General features: G+C 46.9%; 1 protein-coding gene across 1 annotated transcript in view; it reads left to right on the top strand.

The window, feature by feature from the left end:
* znf516 (zinc finger protein 516) overlaps nucleotides 1–22820 on the top strand; it is a gene marked incomplete in the record, with an annotated part of 40628 nt that extends 17808 nt beyond the window's left edge. Inside the window, 5 exon segments of the mRNA XM_062529875.1 lie at nucleotides 7860–8468; nucleotides 8470–9877; nucleotides 13887–14975; nucleotides 17251–17355; nucleotides 20625–22820. Coding sequence (XP_062385859.1) covers nucleotides 8091–8468; nucleotides 8470–9877; nucleotides 13887–14975; nucleotides 17251–17355; nucleotides 20625–20881 — 3237 coding nt within the window.
* Between the last annotated feature and the right edge of the window lie 310 nt (nucleotides 22821–23130).

Raw genomic sequence — 23130 nt, forward strand, 5'->3', positions numbered from 1 at the left:
GAAGGTCTGTCTTCAAATCTTCCTTCTGTTTAATCAATTCCTTTATCTCTACATCCTTAGACTCAATTTCACTTTGACAAAGAGACATGTTGGTTTTGGTTGCCTCTAAACAATTTGACATATTTTCAAGCTCCTTGATTGTGATATTCTGAGTTTTTTCCAGACTTTCAATTTGATAGAGAAGACTGTTCTTTTCTTCAGTGAATCTTATCCTTTCATTAGAGGCAGATGTCACTACTTGTGTGACAGAGGCATCTTTCTCTTTTAATTGCTGGCTGAGCCCAGTGATAAGTTCCTTTTGTTGACTTATTTGGATTTTCATGGAATTTATTTGGTCATTTTTCTGCTGAACTTCATTGATTAATGTGGTCTGTTTAACATCTGCCTCTTTCAGATTTTCTGTCTCTGTAAGAAGTTGCAGCTGAAGACTCTGCATCTTCTCCTGCAACAGACTGAATTCTTCATTTCCATTTTTGAAAACCTTAGGCGTTGTGCAATGGAGTTAAGGGTTGACACAGAGGGAAAGACAGAGGGAAGGGTAGCGGAGAGAGGGAGAGAGCAGGGAAAGAGACAAATAGAGAGAGGAAAAGAGGTTGAAGGTTAGTGTATTACTGGCGGGGAACTGTAATATTTGTCTCATTGAAGGACATTTACTTACACTTTAGGTCCTAAACACCAGTTTTCAGAGGTAATGTGTAGACACATGCAAAATGTGTGGTGTGTTAAATAAAGAGCCTTCTTATTCACCAACCGCAAACCAGTATGTAGTAGAAATCAGTAGAGTCAGATTTTCATATCAGGTGTTGGTAAATGCATTGGTAGTGAGTATGCATCAGCACACTTCTAATATAACTCTTGGGTCCATTGTCTCTCTAGACTGTTAGATTGTTACAGAAGCCTATCTGGGCACAGTTGCAGAGATGTTTTTAGTAAAACACAAAGCTCAAAGCAAAAATAAATCACTAGATGAAACGGTCATATTAATCCTATTTGGCTTTAAGAGAGGTCAAGTTTGAATTATCTTTACCATGCATGTTAAAGCATAAATGTCAAATAAGCATGGTCACATTGGCTCACTGATTAATGAATTACGCGTCATCGTGGACTGACATCATAGCCAAAGACTGTGGCCCGTGAATGCCTGTTGAATTATCTTTACCATGCATGTAACTTAAAGCATAAATCTCACATAAGCATGGTCAGGTTTGTTCACTGATTATGAATTATGCCTCTTCATGGACTGACATCATAGCCAAACGCTGTGGCCTGCATGCCTGTTAATAACTTGTCAGAAAGATGTCAGTGCCTGTTAGCAGAGTCTGGATCACATTATCCCTGAAGAAACGATCCCCTCTGCTCTTAGTGTGTGGCCGAGGACAGAGACCCCTCATGGCTGAGCCGGGGGACACCAGACTCGGAGTTGTAACTTGTCCTAACACACCCAGACTGATGACAGGCCGGTGACAGCCTTTTGGTTGGCTAAAGGTTCCGGTGTTATTGAAAACAGTGCTTCTGTGTGTAGTTTAGTAGCTGTGAGTGACAATAGAGGAAAAAATGGTTTTCATCATGTAAACCATTTCATGTGTGTTTTGGGGGTCATGCATGTGAATTGAATCAAAATATCTGAGGGTTCTGATTTGGTGAGTTCTGTTTTTGGTTTGTTTTTACTGATTTGACAGAAGTCAGCTGCTTGTTTTACTTTGAATCATCAGCAGGTGTTATGCTAAAAGAGGGAACTACTACTACTACTACTACTACTACCTCACCTCTCTCTCTCACACACACACACACACACACACAAACACACACACACACACACACACACACACACACACACACACACACACACACACACACACACACACACACACACACACACACACACGGCTACAAATTCACAAACACTCACAGAAACATGCACTTATAGAGCAGCATACAGATTTGTGTATCAATTCGTGGCTTCATAGACAGCATAATGTGAGATACACATACGTGCACACATGCACATAACCCCTTCCAATACACACACACACACACACACACACACACTGGCGCAGCTCTCAGCACTAGCAGAGTCCAGAGCGCGAGGGCGTTTGTGCTGAGCTGGTCCGGCCGTCAGGTTGAATGAATGTGCGGACAGCTGACTGGACATGGCTATTCATCTGCTAAAGAAAGGAAGAGGCTGCGGAAGAATAGAGCTCTGCCTCTGGGGTGTGTGTTGCGGATGTCTGTGTGAGTGTGCGTGTGTGTGTGTGTGTGTGTGTGTGTTTGTGTGTGTGTGTGTGTGTGTGAGGGAGAGAGGGGGTGCGTATGGTGATGTCGTCATTTGCTTGTTAATCTGTGTGTTCATGAATGTGTCTGTGTGTGTCAGGGAGAAAGCCCTTCCAGTTGTCGTCAATGTTTTTTTATATTTTTTTTCTGAATATTTGAACAAGTGGCATCAGACAGCATTTATCCTTCCTTCTTCTCAGTTTTGTTTTCTGACCAAATGATTTTGTCAGAACAGGTAGCTATTCACATAACATACTACTTACGCATCCAGAAAAGAGGAGGATTACGTTTTAATTTGAGTATTTGCTTGGATAGAATTTCTTTACATGACCTAGATCTTGGAGGTGATTTAAAAAAAAAAAGAAAAACACACACACACTTCAAAAACACTGAAGAATAAGTGCCATTCGTGGTAGCATTTAAGTGAGGGCAAATTATAGCCACTTCAGAGTGATGTGTAGCTTCCAGTACAGCGTATGGGCCTGCTATTGGGACCATTGAATGTTATGTATGATTCTGGCTAGGTACCCATTAGCCAGCTGTGTGCGCCACAGCCGTTTACTTAATCTCCTGAGCTAGCACACATTCAGCAGCACGTTTTTCTCTCTCTCTCTCTCTCTCTCTCTCTCTCTCTCTCTCTCTCCCTTCTTTTCTTTTTTCCTGACGATGACTGCTATGCTGCAGATCTCCTCTCTGCCCCATTCATCCGGGAGCCAATCAGGTGCGACATGCCCTGGCCCCTCCCGGTTCCTCTGCGTAGCCAATGACATTGGGGAGTCAGAAGATATTTTGAGGAGGGTGGAAAAAAAAACACCCCAGGAGAATAATCTTCTTTTGTCACAAAATAAAGTTAATCTATGCCCGTGAACTCTCCGGAATCCATCCAAGCTTGCTCGTCTCGTGCTGCCCCCTCTGTCTTGACCTCTTCAAATCACCTCATTCTCTCCACGGGACAATATTTTGCTTCCCTTCGCTCTTGGTCCCGGGTAGTCTACTTTGAATTATGTTTTTTAATTCCCTGCTGGAATCCCTCATTTAAAGATTTGGTGTCTTGCCAGTTTTATCTGTACTTCCTGCTTTGCTTCTTATAGATCTTGTCCAGTGGGCAGGTTTCAGTCTCTCTCTCTATCTCTCTCTCTCTAGCAAACTCTCTCTCTCTCTCTCTCTCTCACACACACACACACACACACACACACACACACACACACACACACACACAAATAGCCCAAGGGCACAATTACATATGCACTGTGCACCCATTTCATAAGGCTTGAATGATGACCTGTGTGTAACATTGACATTGACAGCAAATTAGACATGATATGGATTCAACTTCAAACTTTTGCTGCACAAGGTGTGATGTCCACCATAACTGGTTTGCACGGTGTCGCACTCTGAGATTTTTTCAAATGCGTCATTATGCACAAGGGTAAGGTGTAATGGCTGATAGTACTCGTCAGCTCACTTAAAAGTCTGATCAGAGAACAGGGAAAAGCTCCTAGAACATTTCCTGCCAGTGGTGGTTTTCTGTCAGATTTGGTAAATCAGCTTAGCTAACTACACCCTCAGTATGATGATGTTTATATTCCCCTCAGCCCCACATTATCTGGTAGTTGTTGTTTTTACGGACGGTTGCTTACACTCTCAGTTGCTGTCTTGCGGTTTTGTTAGGTGCCAATGCAGCACTTTACCATATCGGCTCAAATTTGGAAGCTTCTGTGACATCACTTCCTGTCTCATTCAGTTCTCCTGGTGCAGACAGCATACCAGAGAAAGAAAAGAATGTTTAGAGCTGTGAAAACAAATACTTTTGGAGTGGATGTGCACTTTGTATACTGTATCAACTATCTTAACTAAGCTTTTATTCTTAGTTTTAAACCTCCAGAATTTTTTTTTTTTTTCATCTTTGGTATGTCTCTGTTTGCCTCAGTGAAAACTACATAATGGCAGACACTTTGTTGATGGCTCTCAGGAGCATGGGAGTAGTCTTTCTTCTCAACGTGACTAGGGGATGATTTGAGGTCCTCAACCAGCCGTGGACTGGCCTTTTGTGGGTGGTGTCTGTGCCCCATCCCCAACCCCCACCCCGCAGTGTCTCAAAAGCCCAGACAGGCTTCAGGCTGGGACACAGCCTAGGCAGACTCCCCTCTCCAACAATGACCTCCCACGACCCCCTGGTGATTTGAGTAGGTATGGACGTGAGTTATTGTGACAGCTGTTGTGCAAGGCACACAATGCAGATTTTTTGAAGTGGGGAGGGTGTGTGTGTGTGTGTGTGTGTGTGTGTGTGTGTGTGTGTGTGTGTGTGTGTGTGTGTGTGTGTGTGTGTGTGTGTGTGTGTGTGTGTGTGTGTGTGTGTGTGTGTGTGTGTGTGTGTGTGTGTGTGTGTGTGTGTGTGTGTGTGTGTGTGTGTTGGGGGTGGGTACTGGCCGAGCAACTTTTAGATAATCATCCAACATCGCTTCATAGTTTTGAATGTATCACAAGTTCTCACATTTTGTGCAAATGAGAGCCAGCTTGTGAACTGCCTTGTGGGAGATGCCTAATTGTGTATTGGCCGGTTCAGCACGCCAGCATTGATTATGTACCCATCGCCTATTTGTCTCAGTCCTACGTGTCCCGACACCACTGCCATGAAACAAGGGGGAAAAAATGAGTGACTTGAACTGCACATGAACTGTCCTGTTACATATGGGTGCAAAATAGGCTGTCGTTGTTATAAATATAACTGACTGTTAGGAATCGAGTGTGCAAACAACTGGTGTTTATCATGGGGGCAAGCAGTCATGATACATCTAATCACTCACAACAACGCGAGCAGTGTTGTGCGCGAGCTTATCGGGGGTGGGCGCTGCGCTAGGCTGCGCTAGGCTGGGCTGGGCTGGGGGGGTGACTGGGACGTGTAGTTTTGGGGCCGGCCCACCCACAGTTCGCTCGCCGTGCATCCTGCATGATGCTCGCCCAAGATGAGCTTAACTGTCTGCGGATAACTAGGTCAGCAGCGCTGAGGTAAGCCCTCGCCCGAGAACAAGCCCGCTCCAGTGATGAAGCCCTTACTCCTGACGCGTGTGTCTAGTGTGCGTAGCGTGCGTAGTGTGTGTAGTGTGTGTAGTGTGTGTAGTGTGTGTGTGTGTGTGTGTGCGTGTGTGTGTAGTGTGTGTGTGTAGTGTGTGTGTGCGCGTGTGTGTATGTCTGTCTGTCTGTTTGAGACAGCCTTAACAATAAGGGAAAGAAGTGGGACGAGAGAGACAGTGGGAAGTTGCTTTATGTCTTCACTTCAAGTGCCATTACGGTGGATTCTTCGAGTTAAATGGGATGAAGCGGACTTTCAAAAACGCACACGCAAGTGCTACTTGACTGCCTCGTTTGCTGTCTCGAGAAGAAAATAAACAAAGCAGTTAGTAGAGTAAATATAGTGCAGTTCACTATTTTCTCACCAGTTAGGCACATTCCTTTTTTTTTTACATTTCCTTCTTTTAGTATCACATCAAATCAATGATTACTTCTCCCTGCACCCCCCCCCCTTCCCTCACTGTGAACAGCTTGTCCTACATAAGCCGCCCTGTATTCTGTAGTAGAGGCGACGCACCGTGCAGTTGTCCAGCCCAGCTCTCTCTCTCTCTCTCTCTCTCTCTCTCTCTCTCTCTCTCTCTCTCTCTCTGTGAAGGTTGTGGGAGCGGGCTGTCGAGGTCCTCTTTGTGCATATCTCATGAAATGTTGGAGGTTCATAATGGAATATTGATTGCTGTGATAGGACTCAGCCCTAAGGCCCATTGCTTTCTCTCTCTCCCTCTCCGTCTCTCTCTCTCTGTCTCTCTCTCCCTCTCTCTTTCCACTCTGGTACTAAATGCATCCATTCTTCATGCCTCACCACACACACTCAATTTAGGCTGTGGAGCAGACGGCCATCGCTCACTCTCTACAAGGGACTGGAGTCGGCTTGCGCCTGGCACCACTGTCCTTAAGACAGATTCACACACACACACACACACACACACACACACACACACACACACACACACACACACACACACACACACACACACACACACACACACACACACACACACACACACATATGCATACTGTTATACACAACACTTGCACAACAACAATGATGAGCGGGCACGCATTCACACACACACACACACACACACACACACACACACACACACACACACACACACTTACACCACTCAAGCAGGCAGTGCATTGCCACAATAATTATGCACAAGCACCTCTGGTACACACCTACCAAAATACACATATCAGCTGTGCATGAGTGAACACCCACACACACACACTTGTTTACACAATTACACTTCAAAAGAAACATATTTATAAAGAAGTGCATTCATTTGCAGAAAACTTGGCCTAGAGGTTAGAGATGATTGCAACTTAAAAAATCACTCAGGTTTGGAATGTGTTGAACTGATGGAAAACAAGACAAAATCGCAGGATATCCTGATTCCAGGGGTGTGTGCTCTCTATTTTAGGTCGTCGCTCAGTGTGATATGACTCGCTTTGTTTTACATGGAATGTCTTTGTTGTTTTGTACAGTTCAATTACAGTAATGACATCTATTAATACATACATAACTATAACTAGAAGGGGGGGGGGTGTATGGTGGGTGTCACATTATATGTTATATGTTATGTGTGATGTGTAATGTGTGATGTGTGATGTGTGATGTGTGATATGTTATATGCTGCTATCTCTTATGGAATGTATTGATTGATGTGTGAAGAAGAATATCCTTATAGGACAATTAAAGACTCTATCTATCTATCTATCTATACATCCCTCGGCCATCAACAAAGTGTCTGTTTAAGTTCACTTCAAAAGTCATTGCTTGATATGTCCCTGTTGTTTTGACTGTTTTGAGTAGATATCAAAAAGCTACCTTTCTGTAGATACTGTATTCTATGGTGAAGAGTCCATACTTGTCTTTATCTGAATGAAGTGAAGCAGCACAGAGCTTACACTTCTCACTGAAAAAGACTAGAGGGTACCTGCAACTTGAAGGGCACTGGATTATATAAATGAATGTTACGGAAGCAGTTTCATAACCTAGAGAGTGGGTTCAGTCTGAATCCTGCTTCCGAATGCCATTGAGACAATACACTGACTCTCTTTGAAAGACATGTGATGGTGCAATGCCATTGTGAAGCTCACGTAGGAGTAAAGGTACTATATCCAAGATTACTGTGTGAAACACTGTATAGTGTATGGGGAAATATGCCAAACTGTTGTGAGCTAAGTGGCCAAAAATATTAATGTTATTGCCTGCTAGACTTGCACTTTAATTATGTGTTTTTCTGTGTATCATTCAGCAATGGAGATTATTTCCAGTAATCATGTGATTTTTATTGTTAACTGTATTACAGGATGGCTTTCTACCACACATGGACATTGTTATAATATAATATACAATAAAACTGTGTAAAATGTATTCATTCGAATTCAAACCTTGTGAAGCATCCTTCACCTATACCTTCTAAACCCTATGCATTACTGCTCACATGAATCCAATGCTCACATTTGTGTTCCGATGTCTTCTATCCCCTTCAGGTGACAGAATGAGGCAGACACCATAGTGATATGACAACTCTCAGGGAGTGGCCCTCACACTGCCAACCAGAAGCAGCGCTTTCCAGACGCCCAAGAGCAGCCCCTTCGAGACCCAGCGGCCAGTCATGACGTCCCCCCACGCCGACCGAACCTCACGCAGATCCGTATGACAGAGGTGTGGCAGGGACACACCACCGCGCACAACCCGAAAGCGAAAGACTTTAAGGCACACCTGTGGGAGAGCGACAATGGAGGTGGAAGGACACCTGGCGACCGATAGCCAGGCCAAGCCCTCGACACACGCCTGTGACCTCTGCGGCCGAACGTTCCCGTTCCTGGGCGCCCTCACCAAGCACATGCTGAAGCACGCCAAGGACAAGCCCGCGAAGAAGGGCTCGCCGGACGCGGTCAAGCTCGAGAGCAGCCTGGGCCAGACCTCCACGGAGATCCGAGGAGAGGAAGTGGAGGAGGAAGGGCAACGGGAGGAGGAGGTGAAGAAGAAAGAGGAGGAGGTGATGGAAGGCGAGGAGGAGGAGAAGGAAGGAGGGGTGCCGGAGGAGCAGGAGGGTTGCTCCAGCCCCACAGAGAGCACCTCGGCGTGCAACCGAGTGGTCAACGGAGAGGAGGAGGAGGAGGAGGAGGAAGAAGGACGCGGTCAAGTCCCAGAGGAAGGGACCGGGGAGGAAGGACAGGAGCGAGGGGAGTCCCTGCCCTCTGCGACAGAGGACACTCCGCAGCCAGACGGAGCAGGACCGGAGCTCGGCCGCCCCTCCCGACGCGGAGGAGGAGGAGGAAGAGGCTCCGCTCGCATGCCAGCTGTGCGGCTTCAAGGCCTCCAGCAAGGAGCAGCTGCTCAGCCACGAGGAGAAGGTGCACCTCCCCTCGGATGCCCTCGCCAGTGGGGAGGGCTCGCCAGACGAGGGAGCCCCAGCGGACGGGGATCTCCCCCCAGCCGGGGAGTACCCCTGCGGGCAGTGCGACCAGGTCTTCACCCAGGCCTGGTTCCTCAAGTCGCACATGAAGAAGCACCAGGGCCCCCTCGACCACGGCTGCCGGATCTGCGGGCGGCGTTTCCGCGAGCCCTGGTTCCTGCGCAGCCACATGAAGACGCACGTCATCCGGGCCAAGCCCAAGGCGGGAAACCCCGAGGTCCCGGCGACCATCAACGGGGTGGCCCAGGACGAGGCGGCGCTGGTGAACGACGTGTGTCTCTACGAACTTTGCGCCAAGTGCGGCAACTTCTTCCAGGACCGCCAGAGCTTGTGGTTGCACGAGCAGGTCCACGAGCGCGTCAGCGGAGGCCGTCGCGACGCGGAGAAAGAAAACGAGCCTCTGTCGAGCAACACTAGCGAAACCAAGACCCCCACGTCAAAGAAAGCTTTCCTGGAGTTCCTGAACCTCAGAGAAGCAGGCTCCACCGAGAAACCTCCAGAGGACTCCCAAGTGAGCCGGATCCCCGAGCTCGACCCGATAAGCAGCTACCAAGCCTGGCAGCTGGCCACCAGAGGCAGGGTGGTGGAGGCCACCGAGCATAACCTGGGCTGGGAGGAGAGGCTGGCGGACGCGGACGTGGCCTTCGACCGGGAGAAGGGCGAGTATGTCATCTTGAAGCAGGAGAAGCGGAAGAAGCAGCAGCTTGTCGCTCCGAACGCTTCGAACACTTCCAACGCTCCGAGCGCCGCCAAGAAAAAACGAACGTCAAATAACGGCGCCGCCGGGGCGGAGGAAAACGGACTCGGCTCCTCGGGAGACGTTAGCCCCGAGAGTCATTCCGACTCGGAATACCGCCCGACCGCCGCCGCGAACAGTCGCCGGCCTTCCCAGAACAAGACCTCGGAGTGCCTGGAGTGCGGCAAAGGTTTCCGCTCACAGCAGCAGATGGTCATCCACATGCTGATACGGCACGGAGGGGGCAGCGGTTTCGGAGACGGGATGGAGTCATCCGCCCCGATATTCAGGGACGCAGCAGCTCTCTCTTTCTTAACAAACACCGCGTTTAGGGATCAGAAGCCGACTGGACAAACCAAAGACTCAGGTAGGCTTTTTATATGTCAAGAAGTGGATAACATAATCCCCATCAATCACCATTTCCTTATTATTTTATCCTGTGTGTATTTTATTTTATCCAGTTGGTTGTATTTGTATATCCCAAATTCCAAGTCAGACAAGTAATCGTTACTTTGATAAATAGCTGTTGCTATTAGTTGCTTGATACAGTGAAACTTCAAACATATGTTTAAGGTTAACTACAGGTTATTCTAATTGCTAAAGGTTTAGGTTAGGGTTAGGATTAGTGAGGCCTGCATTATGTTTGTTCTTACCACTGAGTTGGCAGAGAGAATGACTGAAGACAGATTACCCCTGCTTATTTGGTTGTACCTTAAGTGGAGAAATATTCTCAACCTTTTGAGCTATTATATTGTAGCCTTAAATGACAGTGGAGTAGGTTTTGTCATAGATGTTTACCCTTCGGTATTCTAACATTAGCAGATCTATTATTTTAGGCTTTTTAGGCTTGGGTTAGGGTTAGGATTAGTGTGAGGATTGTATTATGTTTGCACGGCACTCAATATGTCTGTTCTTATCACAGAGTTGTCAGAAAGAATAACTGAAGACATTGAAATAATTATTCAGATTATTTAGTTGCGGCTTCAATCTGGAAATATTTTCTACATGTTGAGTATCACATTGAAATGTGATAAGCTTAAACACTTAAGGTTTTGTGAATTGATGTTCACCCACTGGTATTTCAAATGTTTCATCTGTATTATTTTGGGATGCTCTTTGCTAGTTAATTGTCATGCAGTACCCCAGACATAACCACAGATGTCTTCATTTTGGCAAAATGCATATTCTATAAGACACAGATAACCGCATAATGAAGGGAGCTGATTGTAAGGACTAAGTGCTGTGTTTGCCTGATTTGGCTTTATAGAAGATGGTGGCCAATCAGATTTTGCGGTTTTCAGGTCAGTGGGTTTGAGGTGGTGGATTATTGTGGAGAAAAGACACTTCGGTTCGGGATTAGTTATGGATAATAGATATGTTTTATCTGTTGTGTTAAGCCTAGATATTGATGTAAATGAGGCATTGAGTTACATATTTTATTAAAGCCCAGTCAGTAAATATTAACATATAGTATGAGGGACACTTGGCATCTGTTTTTTTAATCCTTATATCAGGATCTGGATAGGGTTCTTTAATGTGACAAGTTGATGGTCGTCCACATGAATTGTTAGCAGATGAAAGAGAAGTTAGGGACAAGAGTAGTAGACCTTAAGAGTGATGAGCCATAATAAGACATTATGCTCCTGTTAAAACTAGCTGTGAGTTGAAGAGACCCAGTCATACACACCAAACACGGTGAACAAACACTGGTCTAAAAAAGGCCAAACTCATCCCCTAGACATTACTTTGATTTTCTGTTGTGACTCTGAAGATGAAACAATGCCAGTTACACAACCAATCAGCTTTGTAGGCATTGGCTGTATTTGTTTTCAGACAGTCCTTGCAGTACATTGTACTTAAAACATATTGACATATGCTGCCCTCCTCCAAAAACAGGGATTCAACTTTGCATTTAGGTTGAAATCATGGATGAGGGAGACACCTTGTGGAGATGTATATTATGCAAACTGTAGTTTCATGCACTGTAGTCCTGATTCTGTATTTGCCATATGGCATTTTTTCCCTACTTAGTAACATCTGTAGAATACATTTATTTACCACTTGATTTACTATTTGGCGAGTTTCTGTTCCGTCCACCTCTATCTCTTGGAATACACCTGTGTCTCCATGTGTCTTTTTTATTTAATACTTGTCTGCTGAAGTATGAGCTAGTTCAGACTGCAGATGACCATTGTGATCTCTTGAGCTGTGTCCAAGCGCTCCTCATGTTGTTGTTGCTGCTCCGCTCCCTGATACTCCTCCTCCCCCAGCTCCCCCACTGGCCTCACCAAATCTGCCCTAATTAGCCGGCTCTCCGTAGGTACGTCTGTCTGGGTCTAGGAGGCACAAATGGATGCGAGTAAAAACACAGCGCACACTGATGATGAGCCCTCTGTGGTTTCTTATTACCCGCGCAGGTGTTTAGAGTCACCGGTTGGTTTTGAATAGTTTGTATACTCAGCTATGCTCTTCAGCCTTTCATTCAAGGGCAGTAATGGCTCCAGGATCAGAAAGAACAATCCGAGCCTTCATCACAGCGTTCGGCCATTGAAAACAGTACGCTCCCAGCCTGGCGTCACGTTTTCATACCTCATGTCTCCAACTCCTTATCGCTTCCCTGTCTAACCTAGACAGGCCCTGTACTGCTGGAAGCCATGTCTGTGTATCAGCTTTCGATTTGTCCACCAGTCATTCTTGTATCCCATCCCATCCCATCCTATCCTGGCCATCTCTATCCACTCCCCCACCCCCCAAATGTTTTCCTCTCGTAGGTTCCTCTGGTGTCATGGCCCTTTGTTCACCACTGATCCCCCATCCCCCAAGCTCTCTCTCCATTCTCCTCTGGCTTCTCTCAAATTCCTTTGCCTCCCTTGACAAAACTAGCTCCACACCACCAGCCATCATTCCTCATCTCTCATCCTCCACCACCCTTACATATGGCTGTGTGTGACGGGGCTTTACCATAGCACACCGTCCTCACTTGTTTACTGTTGTGATCATGTGATCATCCAAACTGGCCAAAGGGGCCAAAGAAGGAAATCACGTTACGTAAATAACAAAGTTGTCTTCTTTGATTAGCGCTTGTTTCTGTTGTATTCCACGTGCGTGGGAAAATATATATTTGAACAAAACCAAACTAGCAAACAGACTCTGAAGACACTGAAGTCATTAGATCATGGACGTTTAGAGTTGAGTGTTGTTGACATGGGATCTCTTGGCAGTTGCATGTGGCCCTATGGTCATGTGATTGCCAGTACTAGGACAAACAATATGGTTACTTAAGGCCATCAGCAGAGCAACATGTTAAAATGCTAAATCATGAACCTGAGGTTTGAATGTTTAAAATGATTGCACACATTCATATGTCCCATTGCAGATTGATTGGTGCTGGTAGTTTATGTATGTTAGCCTTTCCTTGGTAGCCTTACTCTTGTGCCTGCTAACTGTGAGGCTTAGAACATGCAGGTGTCCTGACTAAAGGGATGGATTTCTCTCACCACAGGCTCGCCGTAAGCTTCTGTCATTGTAAACGGATTTCAGTGCAGCTATACCGAGACCGGAGACCAAGACACAAAATGTCTATAACTAGAACAGTCCACAAAATGTGTCTGCTAACTGTGAGGCTTAGCAGATATAGGTATCTTGACTAAAGGGATGGATTTCTCTCACCACAGGGTGGCCATAAGCTTTTGTCATTGCATATGTTTAGTGCTACTGTTGGTGTCAAAGCTGACTAGATATTACACAACCAAAGCCAGTTCTGTGACTGCAGCCTGTTAATGACAGGGAAGGCAGAGAAATGGGAAGAGAACACCGTACACATCTAATGCTGAGCGATATCAGGAAGCAGACCAAGAGAAAGCCATAATAATCATAACTGATCAAACTTTGGTATTATTTATTTGTTGTTTAGTTACTAGTTGTTTCACAATTTAAATTCTTATTTTGTATTTGTTTTGGTCTGTGTGTATCGGGTTTGAAATGAAGACTGCAAGATAATAAGTAAATTCACAGGTGTTGCAGAAGCTCTGGAAAAATGTTACAGATCTGCCATCTAGTGACCAAAGGATGTTCTCACCACTATCTGTAATTTTAATAGTGTGTGTCACTAATTCTAAAATGTGTGTGTTATGGAAAAATTATTTTGATATATTTGGAATTAGCAATCAACCTTAACATACATTCTATTACTGTAACAAAATCTTAGTTTTAAGTTTATTGGTTTTATAGTAAAACCAGAAGAATGTCCAGTCTAAAGGGATACCTGCTTCAGGAATACCTTACACATTAGGCAGAAGATGTAACCTGTATCCTCTGTTCAAATATAGTTTGTGAAAAAAAACTAGTATTAACACGTTTTTTTTTTTTTCTCTCAGCAGACAAAAAGCCATTGAGTGATCGGCACTCAGCCTTCAAGCACAGCGCTGGCTCTTCCTCGTCCCACCAGCAGGGGTCAGCATCGCAAAGCGACAGCGGCGGCGAGCCCGGCGCTGCCAGCCTCAGCCTGACCGGGGAGAGCGCCGAGGGCTCCTCGGTCCTGGACCCCGTCAAGCAGCCGGACGGCCTGGTCCGCCACCGGTGCCCGTTCTGCACCCACAGCACGCTCTACCCGGAGGTGCTGTGGATCCACCAGCGGGTGGCGCACAAGGTCAACAGCACCAGCACGCTGGCGCCCAAGTGGGCCCTGCGGAACGGCTTCAAGGGCCCGCGCTCGACCCTGGAGTTCCGCCGGCGCACCGGACCGCCGCCCTTCCTGGAGGGCAAGGACTGCCCGACGCTGACCGAGACCCGCAAGCCGCGCACCCAGCCCCCGCAGCCACAGAGCCCTGCTGCTGCGAGCAGCGGCTCCAACACTGACCGCACCAGCACTAGTGAATCCAGCCCCTCCCGGAACAGGGGACACCCCCTCAAAGCCTCCTCATCATCCTCCACCTCCACCTCCACCTCCACCTCCACCTCCACCTCCACCTCCACATCAGCGTCCACTCCTTCCTCCAAACCCAAAACGAGCGGCAGCAGCAGCAGCGGTAGCCGAAAGCGACCCGCCGATGCCCCGCCGGCCTCCAACCCCTCAGGGACCCCCAAGAAACCCTCGGCCCACGCGCCCAGCCCAAAGACATCCAGCAGGGCCGCTGCCAGCAGCCTTCTGCCCCAGGAGGGCCTGCACTTTGTCCTGGCCAGCCAGCACGGGCACGAGGAGCAGGGCAAGGCGCCAGCAGCAGCAGCAGCGACCCCTTCCGCGCAGCGCAGGGGCGACTCTCCGGCCACGGCGCCGACCTCCGCGGCGGACTCCTCCCTCCAGAACTCGTCCGGGAGGGCGCTGGACACCCTCGGCGGTTACCCGGTGGGAGACGGCTCTCAGCTGGACGTCCTGAGCTTCTTGAAGAACTGCAGCCCCACAGAGCTGGCTGCCCTTTACCACCACTGGGGCCTTGGCACCAACGCCGCCATGCTGGATCAAGCAGGTGAGTGAAGGTGGCATCGCACTGCTAGTGGGCACTCTAGGACCAAAGTGTGAGATGGGACCTTGCTTTGATTTACTTGCTACAGGTCCATTGGGGCTGGACACCTGCATCTGGAACAGGAACATCTCAAAATATTGTTGGTCCTTTTCGTTCATGTGTACTATTTAATTTATGTGTGTAATCATTGGCAGCATAATATATAATAAGACAGGGAGCAATTAGGTGAACAGAATGAAGTGCAGGTCAGTGTATGTACGGCCTTTTGTCAGAGACGCAAACTTGCTCTCTCCCCCTCTCTCTCTCTCTCCCTTGCTCTCTCTTAAGACAGGGTAAAAGGGGGCAGGTTCAAGGGCAGCTATAGGCATAAGGGGGTGCAGGGGGGTGGGCTACTTTTTTGTATTTTGAAAGAAAAAAAAAGCAATTTCCCTTGATTCCCCCCCCAACCCCCCCTTCAGAAGAAAGCAGCATTATCTTTCTCCCCTGTCGCTCCTGTCTCGCTGGGGTCTCGGCACATTACGAGACCTGACTTGTGCTCAGGTCTACACTGTCATTCCCCTGAAGCGTCACGCTCCGCCGTTAGTCCCTTTGAGTCACATGCAATCAAGTGACCTTTTTCCTGCGCCGCCGCCCGGTAGCCTGTTATTTTTCGGTGCCATCTGCCGTTTCCGTGCTAGCATATGCGGCACATAGCCGGCGCATGCCAATGAAGAGAGGGGGTGGGGGGGGGGGGGGGGGGAAGGGATGAGGGGAGGGATGGCGTGTTTACCAAGGCGGACCAGTAGGGGTCAGGTGTCATGTCTGGTGCCTCCGACACTCAAAGTCACTGTCATGTCAGACTTTCCCTGACCAGCCTGGTTGCTGGGGGGGTCAACAACGATGAGCAGGTCAGTCAACCCCCCCCCCCCACCCCACACCCCACACACACACTCCACCTCCTGCACCCCCCCATGCCTAACTCCTCTACACCCGTCCAGCACATTACAGGGATAACAGTCGGCCATGGTCACGTTTTGTCTGCTGTCCTCTGCTCCCTGCCCCCCCCCCCCCCTTCCACATGTCGTTGGTAGAGCGAGGACTGGTGAGGTTGTGGTAGGAGAGGAATGTCTGCACAGGGAGTGGGGGGTAGGAGAGCGGGTGGATGGGGGGGGGGGGGCAGTGTTGTAGACAGAGGAAGGGGAGGAAATAGGGGAGTCTTTGTTTACACCTGACATTTGAATGCAGGTAGCTGTTTACAAACAGGCTGTTTGAGATTGTTGAACCTCCATTGGTGGCATGGATAAACTTTGAATTAAATTGCATCCCTGCATTGTTTACATGAGCATCATCTTAAATGTCATGTAAATGAAGAAAGCAGGAGGGTTGAGGGCATACTACTGTATTTATTATATATATATATTTGCCTTTGCAATGGAGTTTCAGTCCAGTTTATTTTTCTTAGACATATCTGTAACACCAATATTTGTAATAATGAACTTAGTGCACTGTAGAGGGCAGATAATGACACACTGTATGAAGACACACTGTATGTAGGAAGAGCCACACAGACAGGCAGAGAAAAGGGACGGACAAAAGAAGTAAAGAAGAGGAAAAGGAACAGACTAAAGCGTTTAAAAAAGAATAAAGATACATGTATGTCCGGATGGCATTGCTTACAGTACCTGATAATTTTGCTTACCGGATAATTGACAGTTTCTGTGGTTGTGTCCTAAATGCCATGATTGTGTGCTACCAGTTCATATTTCAGCTGTAACATGTAACAACAAAGATTAGATACTGATGCAAATATCAATGCTAACTTATTTAATAGAATAGAATAGAATAGAATAGAATATATACTTTTTTGATCCCGTGAGGGAAATTCAGTTCTCTGCATTTAACCCAATTTAACCGAATTAGTGAACACACAGCACACAGTGAACACACAGTGAGGTGAATCACACAACCCAGAGCAGTGAGCTGCCTGCCCAACCAGCGGCGCTCGGGGAGCAGTGAGGGGTTAGGTGCCTTGCTCAAGGGCACTTCAGCCGTGGTGGACTGGTCGGGGATCGAACCGGCAACCCTCCGGTTACAAGCCCGATGCGCTAACCAGTACACCACGGCTGCCCCTCAAAATTTAAGTCTATTTTCTCTCGTTTTGTTGTGGTTCCCGAACACAGACATGCTTTGATTATGTCCGTCTGTGAGAGTGAACACGAGAAAAGTCTTCTGTGAGTTCCCAAATGGAGTGCTTGCATGTGAATGTATTCTACTGTGTGTGTGTCTTTGTGAACTGTAGGAGTGGCAAGGTCCCTGTTTCAGCAGATGAAGTATGTTTGCCCTGTGTGTGGGAAAAGCTTCAGCCAACCCAGTCACTATCGGACCCACATGAGATCCCACACAGGTAAGCACACACACACACACACACACACACACACACACACACACACACACACACACACACACGCACACACACACACATGCTCAGAGATCCATGCTCACACAGAACATAGACGCACGCATAGCCACTCACACTCAGACACACTCTTGCACACACAGTACAATAAATAGCACAATGGCCTACTCAGTCACAGGCGCATATTGACATCCAAACAAAAATACTAACAAGGATGTGCTCCATTTTTGATAGGCTTTACACACATCCTTTAAATAACCTCACTAAACCAAACACCTGTGCATGACTTTGATTTGTAAAGAGTTAAACCATCGTCAAGCCATCCACTGTTTGTGTTTGCTTTTTGTTATTATGACCTGTCAGCCTCATATAAATTATTTATCAGATGTCAATGATGTCATTCTGCATGTAAAAGACCCCTGCTAGCTGCCAGTCTGGCACAATGGCTCCTCATGCTCATCATGCCTGGAAGACACCATTGGTACTGTTTTCTGAACAAACAAAATGCTTACATTTCCCTCCCCCCACTCTTAATGGTTTATCATCACAAGTCAATAGACAATGACAGTCATCCAGGAATGGAACTAATAGATGCTAATTACAGCATGTGCCGTAAGTAATTGCCTAAACGAGCCGGCGAGGGACCGTCAAGCAGCCTCGCTCTTAGACAAACAGACAAGTGCGATAAGTAAGTTCTTTCAACGCCAACGTGTGTGAAGGTTGCGCGTGGAAGCTGGCATGATCCCAAGTGACAAGAGGCCAAGCAAGTACATTATTCAGAGGGAGCCCCCCCTGCCCCCCCACACACACCACCCCTTTCTTTTTTTTCTCGCGCTGCTCAGAGTTATAATCAACGTCGTCGGTGATTGCCTTTCTTCAGCCTGAATGTCCAAATGAAACTGGGCAGGTGCCCCGAGCCCCCCATTAGCATACGCGCTAACTCCGTGTGTCATGTTAAATTGGTGGGTTCAGCTCACTGGCTGCCACGTTGACGCTAACTGCCGACGCTAATCTGTTAGCATGGCGCCGCTAATGCCGGCGAAGAGTCGGGAGGTGTCTGTGGCCTCCGATGACGGAGTGCCTTGACACAGCCTTCCTTTTTTTAGCCTGTCGGTGTTACTTTGTTGTGAGCGCTAATCACGGAAGCCGCCGAACGTTTGAGGTGCATATGGAAGATGTGCGTTGAGTCACTTCGGGTCAGTGTGCAGTAGGGAGACTGGTTGGTAAGGAGCCGTGGTGTCTGTGATGCTCTTTTGTAACAGGGCGCCTTTGTCCTCCCACAGTGCTGTTAGAGTCCAACGGAGGAGCAGACAGAAACCCCTCGTCCAAGTACGTGTCACCGTTTGCCACTTGAACATTTTTTTTGTGTGATATGTGTGCTGTGAACATCTTTTTTCATCTCTTTTGTGTTTGTGCCGAAAACCCTCATTTCCCATCATGCATCTCTCTCTCTGCCATGCCTCACCAACTGACCCCCCCCACCCCCTACACACACATACACACACCCCTACAGTTTCATTACGTAATACTATTGTCACAAATTCTCTCTTGGATGAAGTGAACTTGAAAGTGAGCCATCGTCCATACACACACACATACACACACACACACCCAGAGGGACATTTGGATTGTGTCTCCGCAAACCACCCGAGCCCTACTTAGAAGGCTATTCTTAATGGCCTCTTTGCATATTACACGTAGGCCACTTATAATCAGATGCGTTGGGAAGGTCAAATTAAAATATGCACCAGCTACGCCGTCACTCTCTGACAATCAGCCTTTAATGTGATTTGGTGGGTTGTTTTTTTCTTTCTTTCTTTCTTCCTTCTATCTTTTTTTAAATTTTTTTTATTTTTTACCGAGCGAGGAGTGAGAGGCTGCTTTGCGTTTGCACCCCCAGGGAGGACAAACGTCGCTGGCCCCTCGGAGGGGACGCCGGTGCAGCGGGGCCCTTCGCCTCAGCCCAGCTGCGGCGGGCTTCACGGCTGGCCCGTGATTAATTGCGTCCGTCTTTGCTTTTTCTTTTTTTTCCGCCGCCGCGGTGATTTATGATAATCCTTCCCTTATTCCGGCGGTTTGGAAATGACAATTATCTCCTGGCTCGGTAATTCATTCATTTTTCAAAAAATAATAATGCGGTGCAATTGAATGGCAGCCTCATTTGTTTTGTTCAGGTGTGCTGAGTGTTTTTTTCTTTCTTTTTTTTTGCCTATCACCAACGAGGACGACTGTACTGTCTAATTAAGCAGAATGTGGGACTCGCAGTTATTTCATTGAGTGCTAGGAAACAGGGACATGTGAGGAGTGTATTGGTGTGTGTGTGTGTGTGTGTGTGTGTGTGTGCACGTGTGTGTGTGTGCACGTGTGTGTGTGTGCTCGTGTGCGCGTGTGCATGTATGGGTACATAAGCTTGTAACTGCGTGCATATGTTAGTGTGTGTGTATGCATAAGGGTGTGTGTGGGTGTGTGTGTGGGTGTGTGTGTGTGTGCCTGCGTGTGTGTGTGTGTGATTGTCAGGCTCACCTCCGCGATGAGCTGATGGGCCCAGCCGTGGTGGGCATCCTTTTGGCAGGTGACGTCTCGGCGACTCGGGGGGGAAATGGAGACAGTGATACTCCTGTCTCCTGCTACTCCTCTCCGTTTTGTACGAGCAACTGACAGAACAAAACACACACACACACACACACACACACACACACACAATGAACACAATGAAAAACAAAAGGCTGACACCCCCTCTGGGTAAACAGGCAACTGTCTCCATATGGCTTGTCATCATCCCTTCAATCATGGCCGCCGCCCCTTCTGGCTCTCCCCAACCTGTCTGTGTTTTCTCCCCTTCATAAAAATGAGCAGAAAAAAAACAGAAAAGAAAGGTTCAGACTTTGACAACCAGACCTCCACCAACCAACCCACCACACACCCACCCACCCACCCACACCCACACACACACACACACACACACTCACACACACACACACACACACACACACACACACACACACACACATCTTTCCCTTTCTACTTCTCTTGGTGCTGACCTCCTCTTGCCCTTGTCTATTTGCATGAATGTGAATGTGCATATGCGTGTGTGTCTTTGTGTCTATCGTGTGCTTGTGTGTGTGTACGTGTGTCTGTGTGTGTGTCTGTGTACGTGGGTCTGTCTGTCTGTGTCTGTGTGTGTGTGTGTGTGTGCGTGTGTGTGTGTGTGTGTGTGTGTGTGTGTGTCTGTGTGTGTGTGTGTGTGCGTGCGGCAGGTGAGAGGCCGTTCCGCTGCCGCTACTGCCCCTACAGCGCCTCGCAGAAGGGGAACTTGAAGACGCACGTTCAGACGGTGCACCGCGTGGCTTTCGACAACACCAGCTACTCCGACGGCCGGCTCCGACGGGAGGCTCAGCCCGAGGAGGAGGACGCCACCACCGCCACCGCCGAGGCCCACGGGCCCTCCACTGCCCAGGACCACCTGGAGGCCGAGGCTGCCGACTCGGAGGGCCTCTCCGAAGGTCTGGGCTGAGGCGGCCTTCACACACACACCCTCAATGGGAGAGACTTCCTCCCTGCCCTTCCCCTTTAACAGATAAACTCTTCTGCTGGTGTTTCCTGGATGTCAGTCAAAACCTCCACATTCGAAGATGTCTCGCAAACACTTAAAGACACTGATGTGATTCACACTGTTTCTTCTAGCTGAATGGACTGCGGACAAGAGGAGAGAGCGAATGCTCTTCCTGTTTGACTGTCACTGATTTGAACTATGGTGTTTTACGACAAACACACCATTCCCCATCCCCCCCCATAACCTAGGATATGTAATACTTGAGAATAATGAAGAACTCAATACACTGCTGAAATAGTGGTGGATTGGAGGGTCCTGTGTATGGAAATTCATGTGACGTGAATTCCAGAGACTCTGACTTGAAGACTGTGGACCTGTAGACTTTTTTTGAATATTGGAGTGCTTACTGTTGACTCCCAGCTTAAAAAAAAACAAACAAACGAATGGTAGCCATAGCGTGAGTGAGTAGATTTGCTAGCGTGGGAAGACAAGCTAGTGACTTCCTCCTTTGTAAACCTCAGGATTATTCTATTAGTAAAACACGATTCCAAAGCCTGTACTCTTAAAACACTGCTTGTGAACAAGCGGGGAAATGTTGAACGTTTTGATACACACACTGGCTGTTACTTGACTGTACTTTAGTCATTTTCCTCCTTTTGTAGTCCTGTATAAGAGTGTACTTCTCAGATCAGTCCATTCGGTCCATGGCCATGTGAAGGTTTCTTTGAACAATTCATCCACACTCCAGTGTGTACGAAGTCCTGCATTAATTGTTAATGCGTGAAAGAAATTCCTAATGCGTTTCAAGACTTGTGAGAATGAGTCTGCATTTTCATTAACAAAGGTTCGGTCCATCTGTGGAACATTTTGGTTGATCTTTGACGTTAATATGTAGTATCACCATTACATACTATTAGCACGTAGCAAGACTACCATATACTCTGGCTAGATTGTAAAAGCATTCCGAATTTTGTTCAGAATTACTTAACGCTGGTGTCGTAACTCCATCCGTCGGTATGTTGTGTGGTGGAATCTGAAATGGTCTCGCACTAATGAAAAGGGTTTTGAGTGTTATTTTAAAACGAAAGGTTTTGATTTTTGACAATGTCCCAGGGATCAATTAATTAATAAACCTTTTTTTGAGTTTGTTTTCAGTGTTAGCGTTTAGTTTACTGGACTATACTGGACCAACACTGACCTCATCATGGAGGAAGCGAAGGTCTGACCTCATGTTAGGACTTGAAGCCATTGTGATAGTGAATTTATGAGGATTTTCTTAATGTACATAGCTGTTAGTTTGTACAATGATTCTATGAGTTACTACATGATAGCGTGACCTACTAACTAATCTGAAAAGACTGAAGGGCATTACAGAAACATAGTTTTTACAAGATGAATGCTGTAAGTTGAGTTTTGATGTACAAACAGTCATTTTTACTCAATATAGCTGTTCTGTCTTTTTTTAGACAGGTTCCCCCGTGTTAATACAAGGATTTAATTGATTGATCTAATTATAGTGAAAGAGTGGATAAATATTATTATTTTCAAAAACACTAACACACAACGGTTGCTTCCATCGACATTGTATCTGATTTTTATGTTTCAAATTGATGGTAGGCTTTGTTTTTATATAAAATAGAGGCAGAGCAGCCACTGTTTCCCTTTACAAGTATCAAATAAATGAATGTTGTGTTTTTTTTTATAGATGGATTAGGCTGTAGCATCGGAAGTCTTTGTTTTTGATTAGGCCTTGTTTTTTATTTAGACAGTTGTTTCACTCAGACATTGTATGGTCATGGTCCAGACAAACAAAAGGTCCCTCTTTCTGTACAGTATCTTGTATTACTTGAATATTGTTATGATTTTGAAATATCCTTCAAATAAAGATTACCACCCCCTCCCCCAACATCTCACCTCTCATTCCTGATCACAATCAGACACACCATACATAGGCCACATGAATACACCCACTGCATACTACAAGCAATGCTATACATGGCAAAATAGTTACCCCCAAGCAGATGTATATCTCCAACCCTCGATCGGATCATAAACTCAAAATGTATCATCATTAGAAAAGTCGGTTTTCTTATTAGTGAGGTGGTGTATGTTAGTGTATCATAATCATGTCTACTAGCCACGACCACTGTAGATGGGGGAAAGGTGACCTATGTGAAAATACAGTGACCTGCAAACAACTTTGATATGGA

Source organism: Sardina pilchardus, chromosome 24 (genome assembly GCF_963854185.1).
Source record: "Sardina pilchardus chromosome 24, fSarPil1.1, whole genome shotgun sequence".
Lineage (NCBI taxonomy): Eukaryota > Metazoa > Chordata > Actinopteri > Clupeiformes > Clupeidae > Sardina > Sardina pilchardus.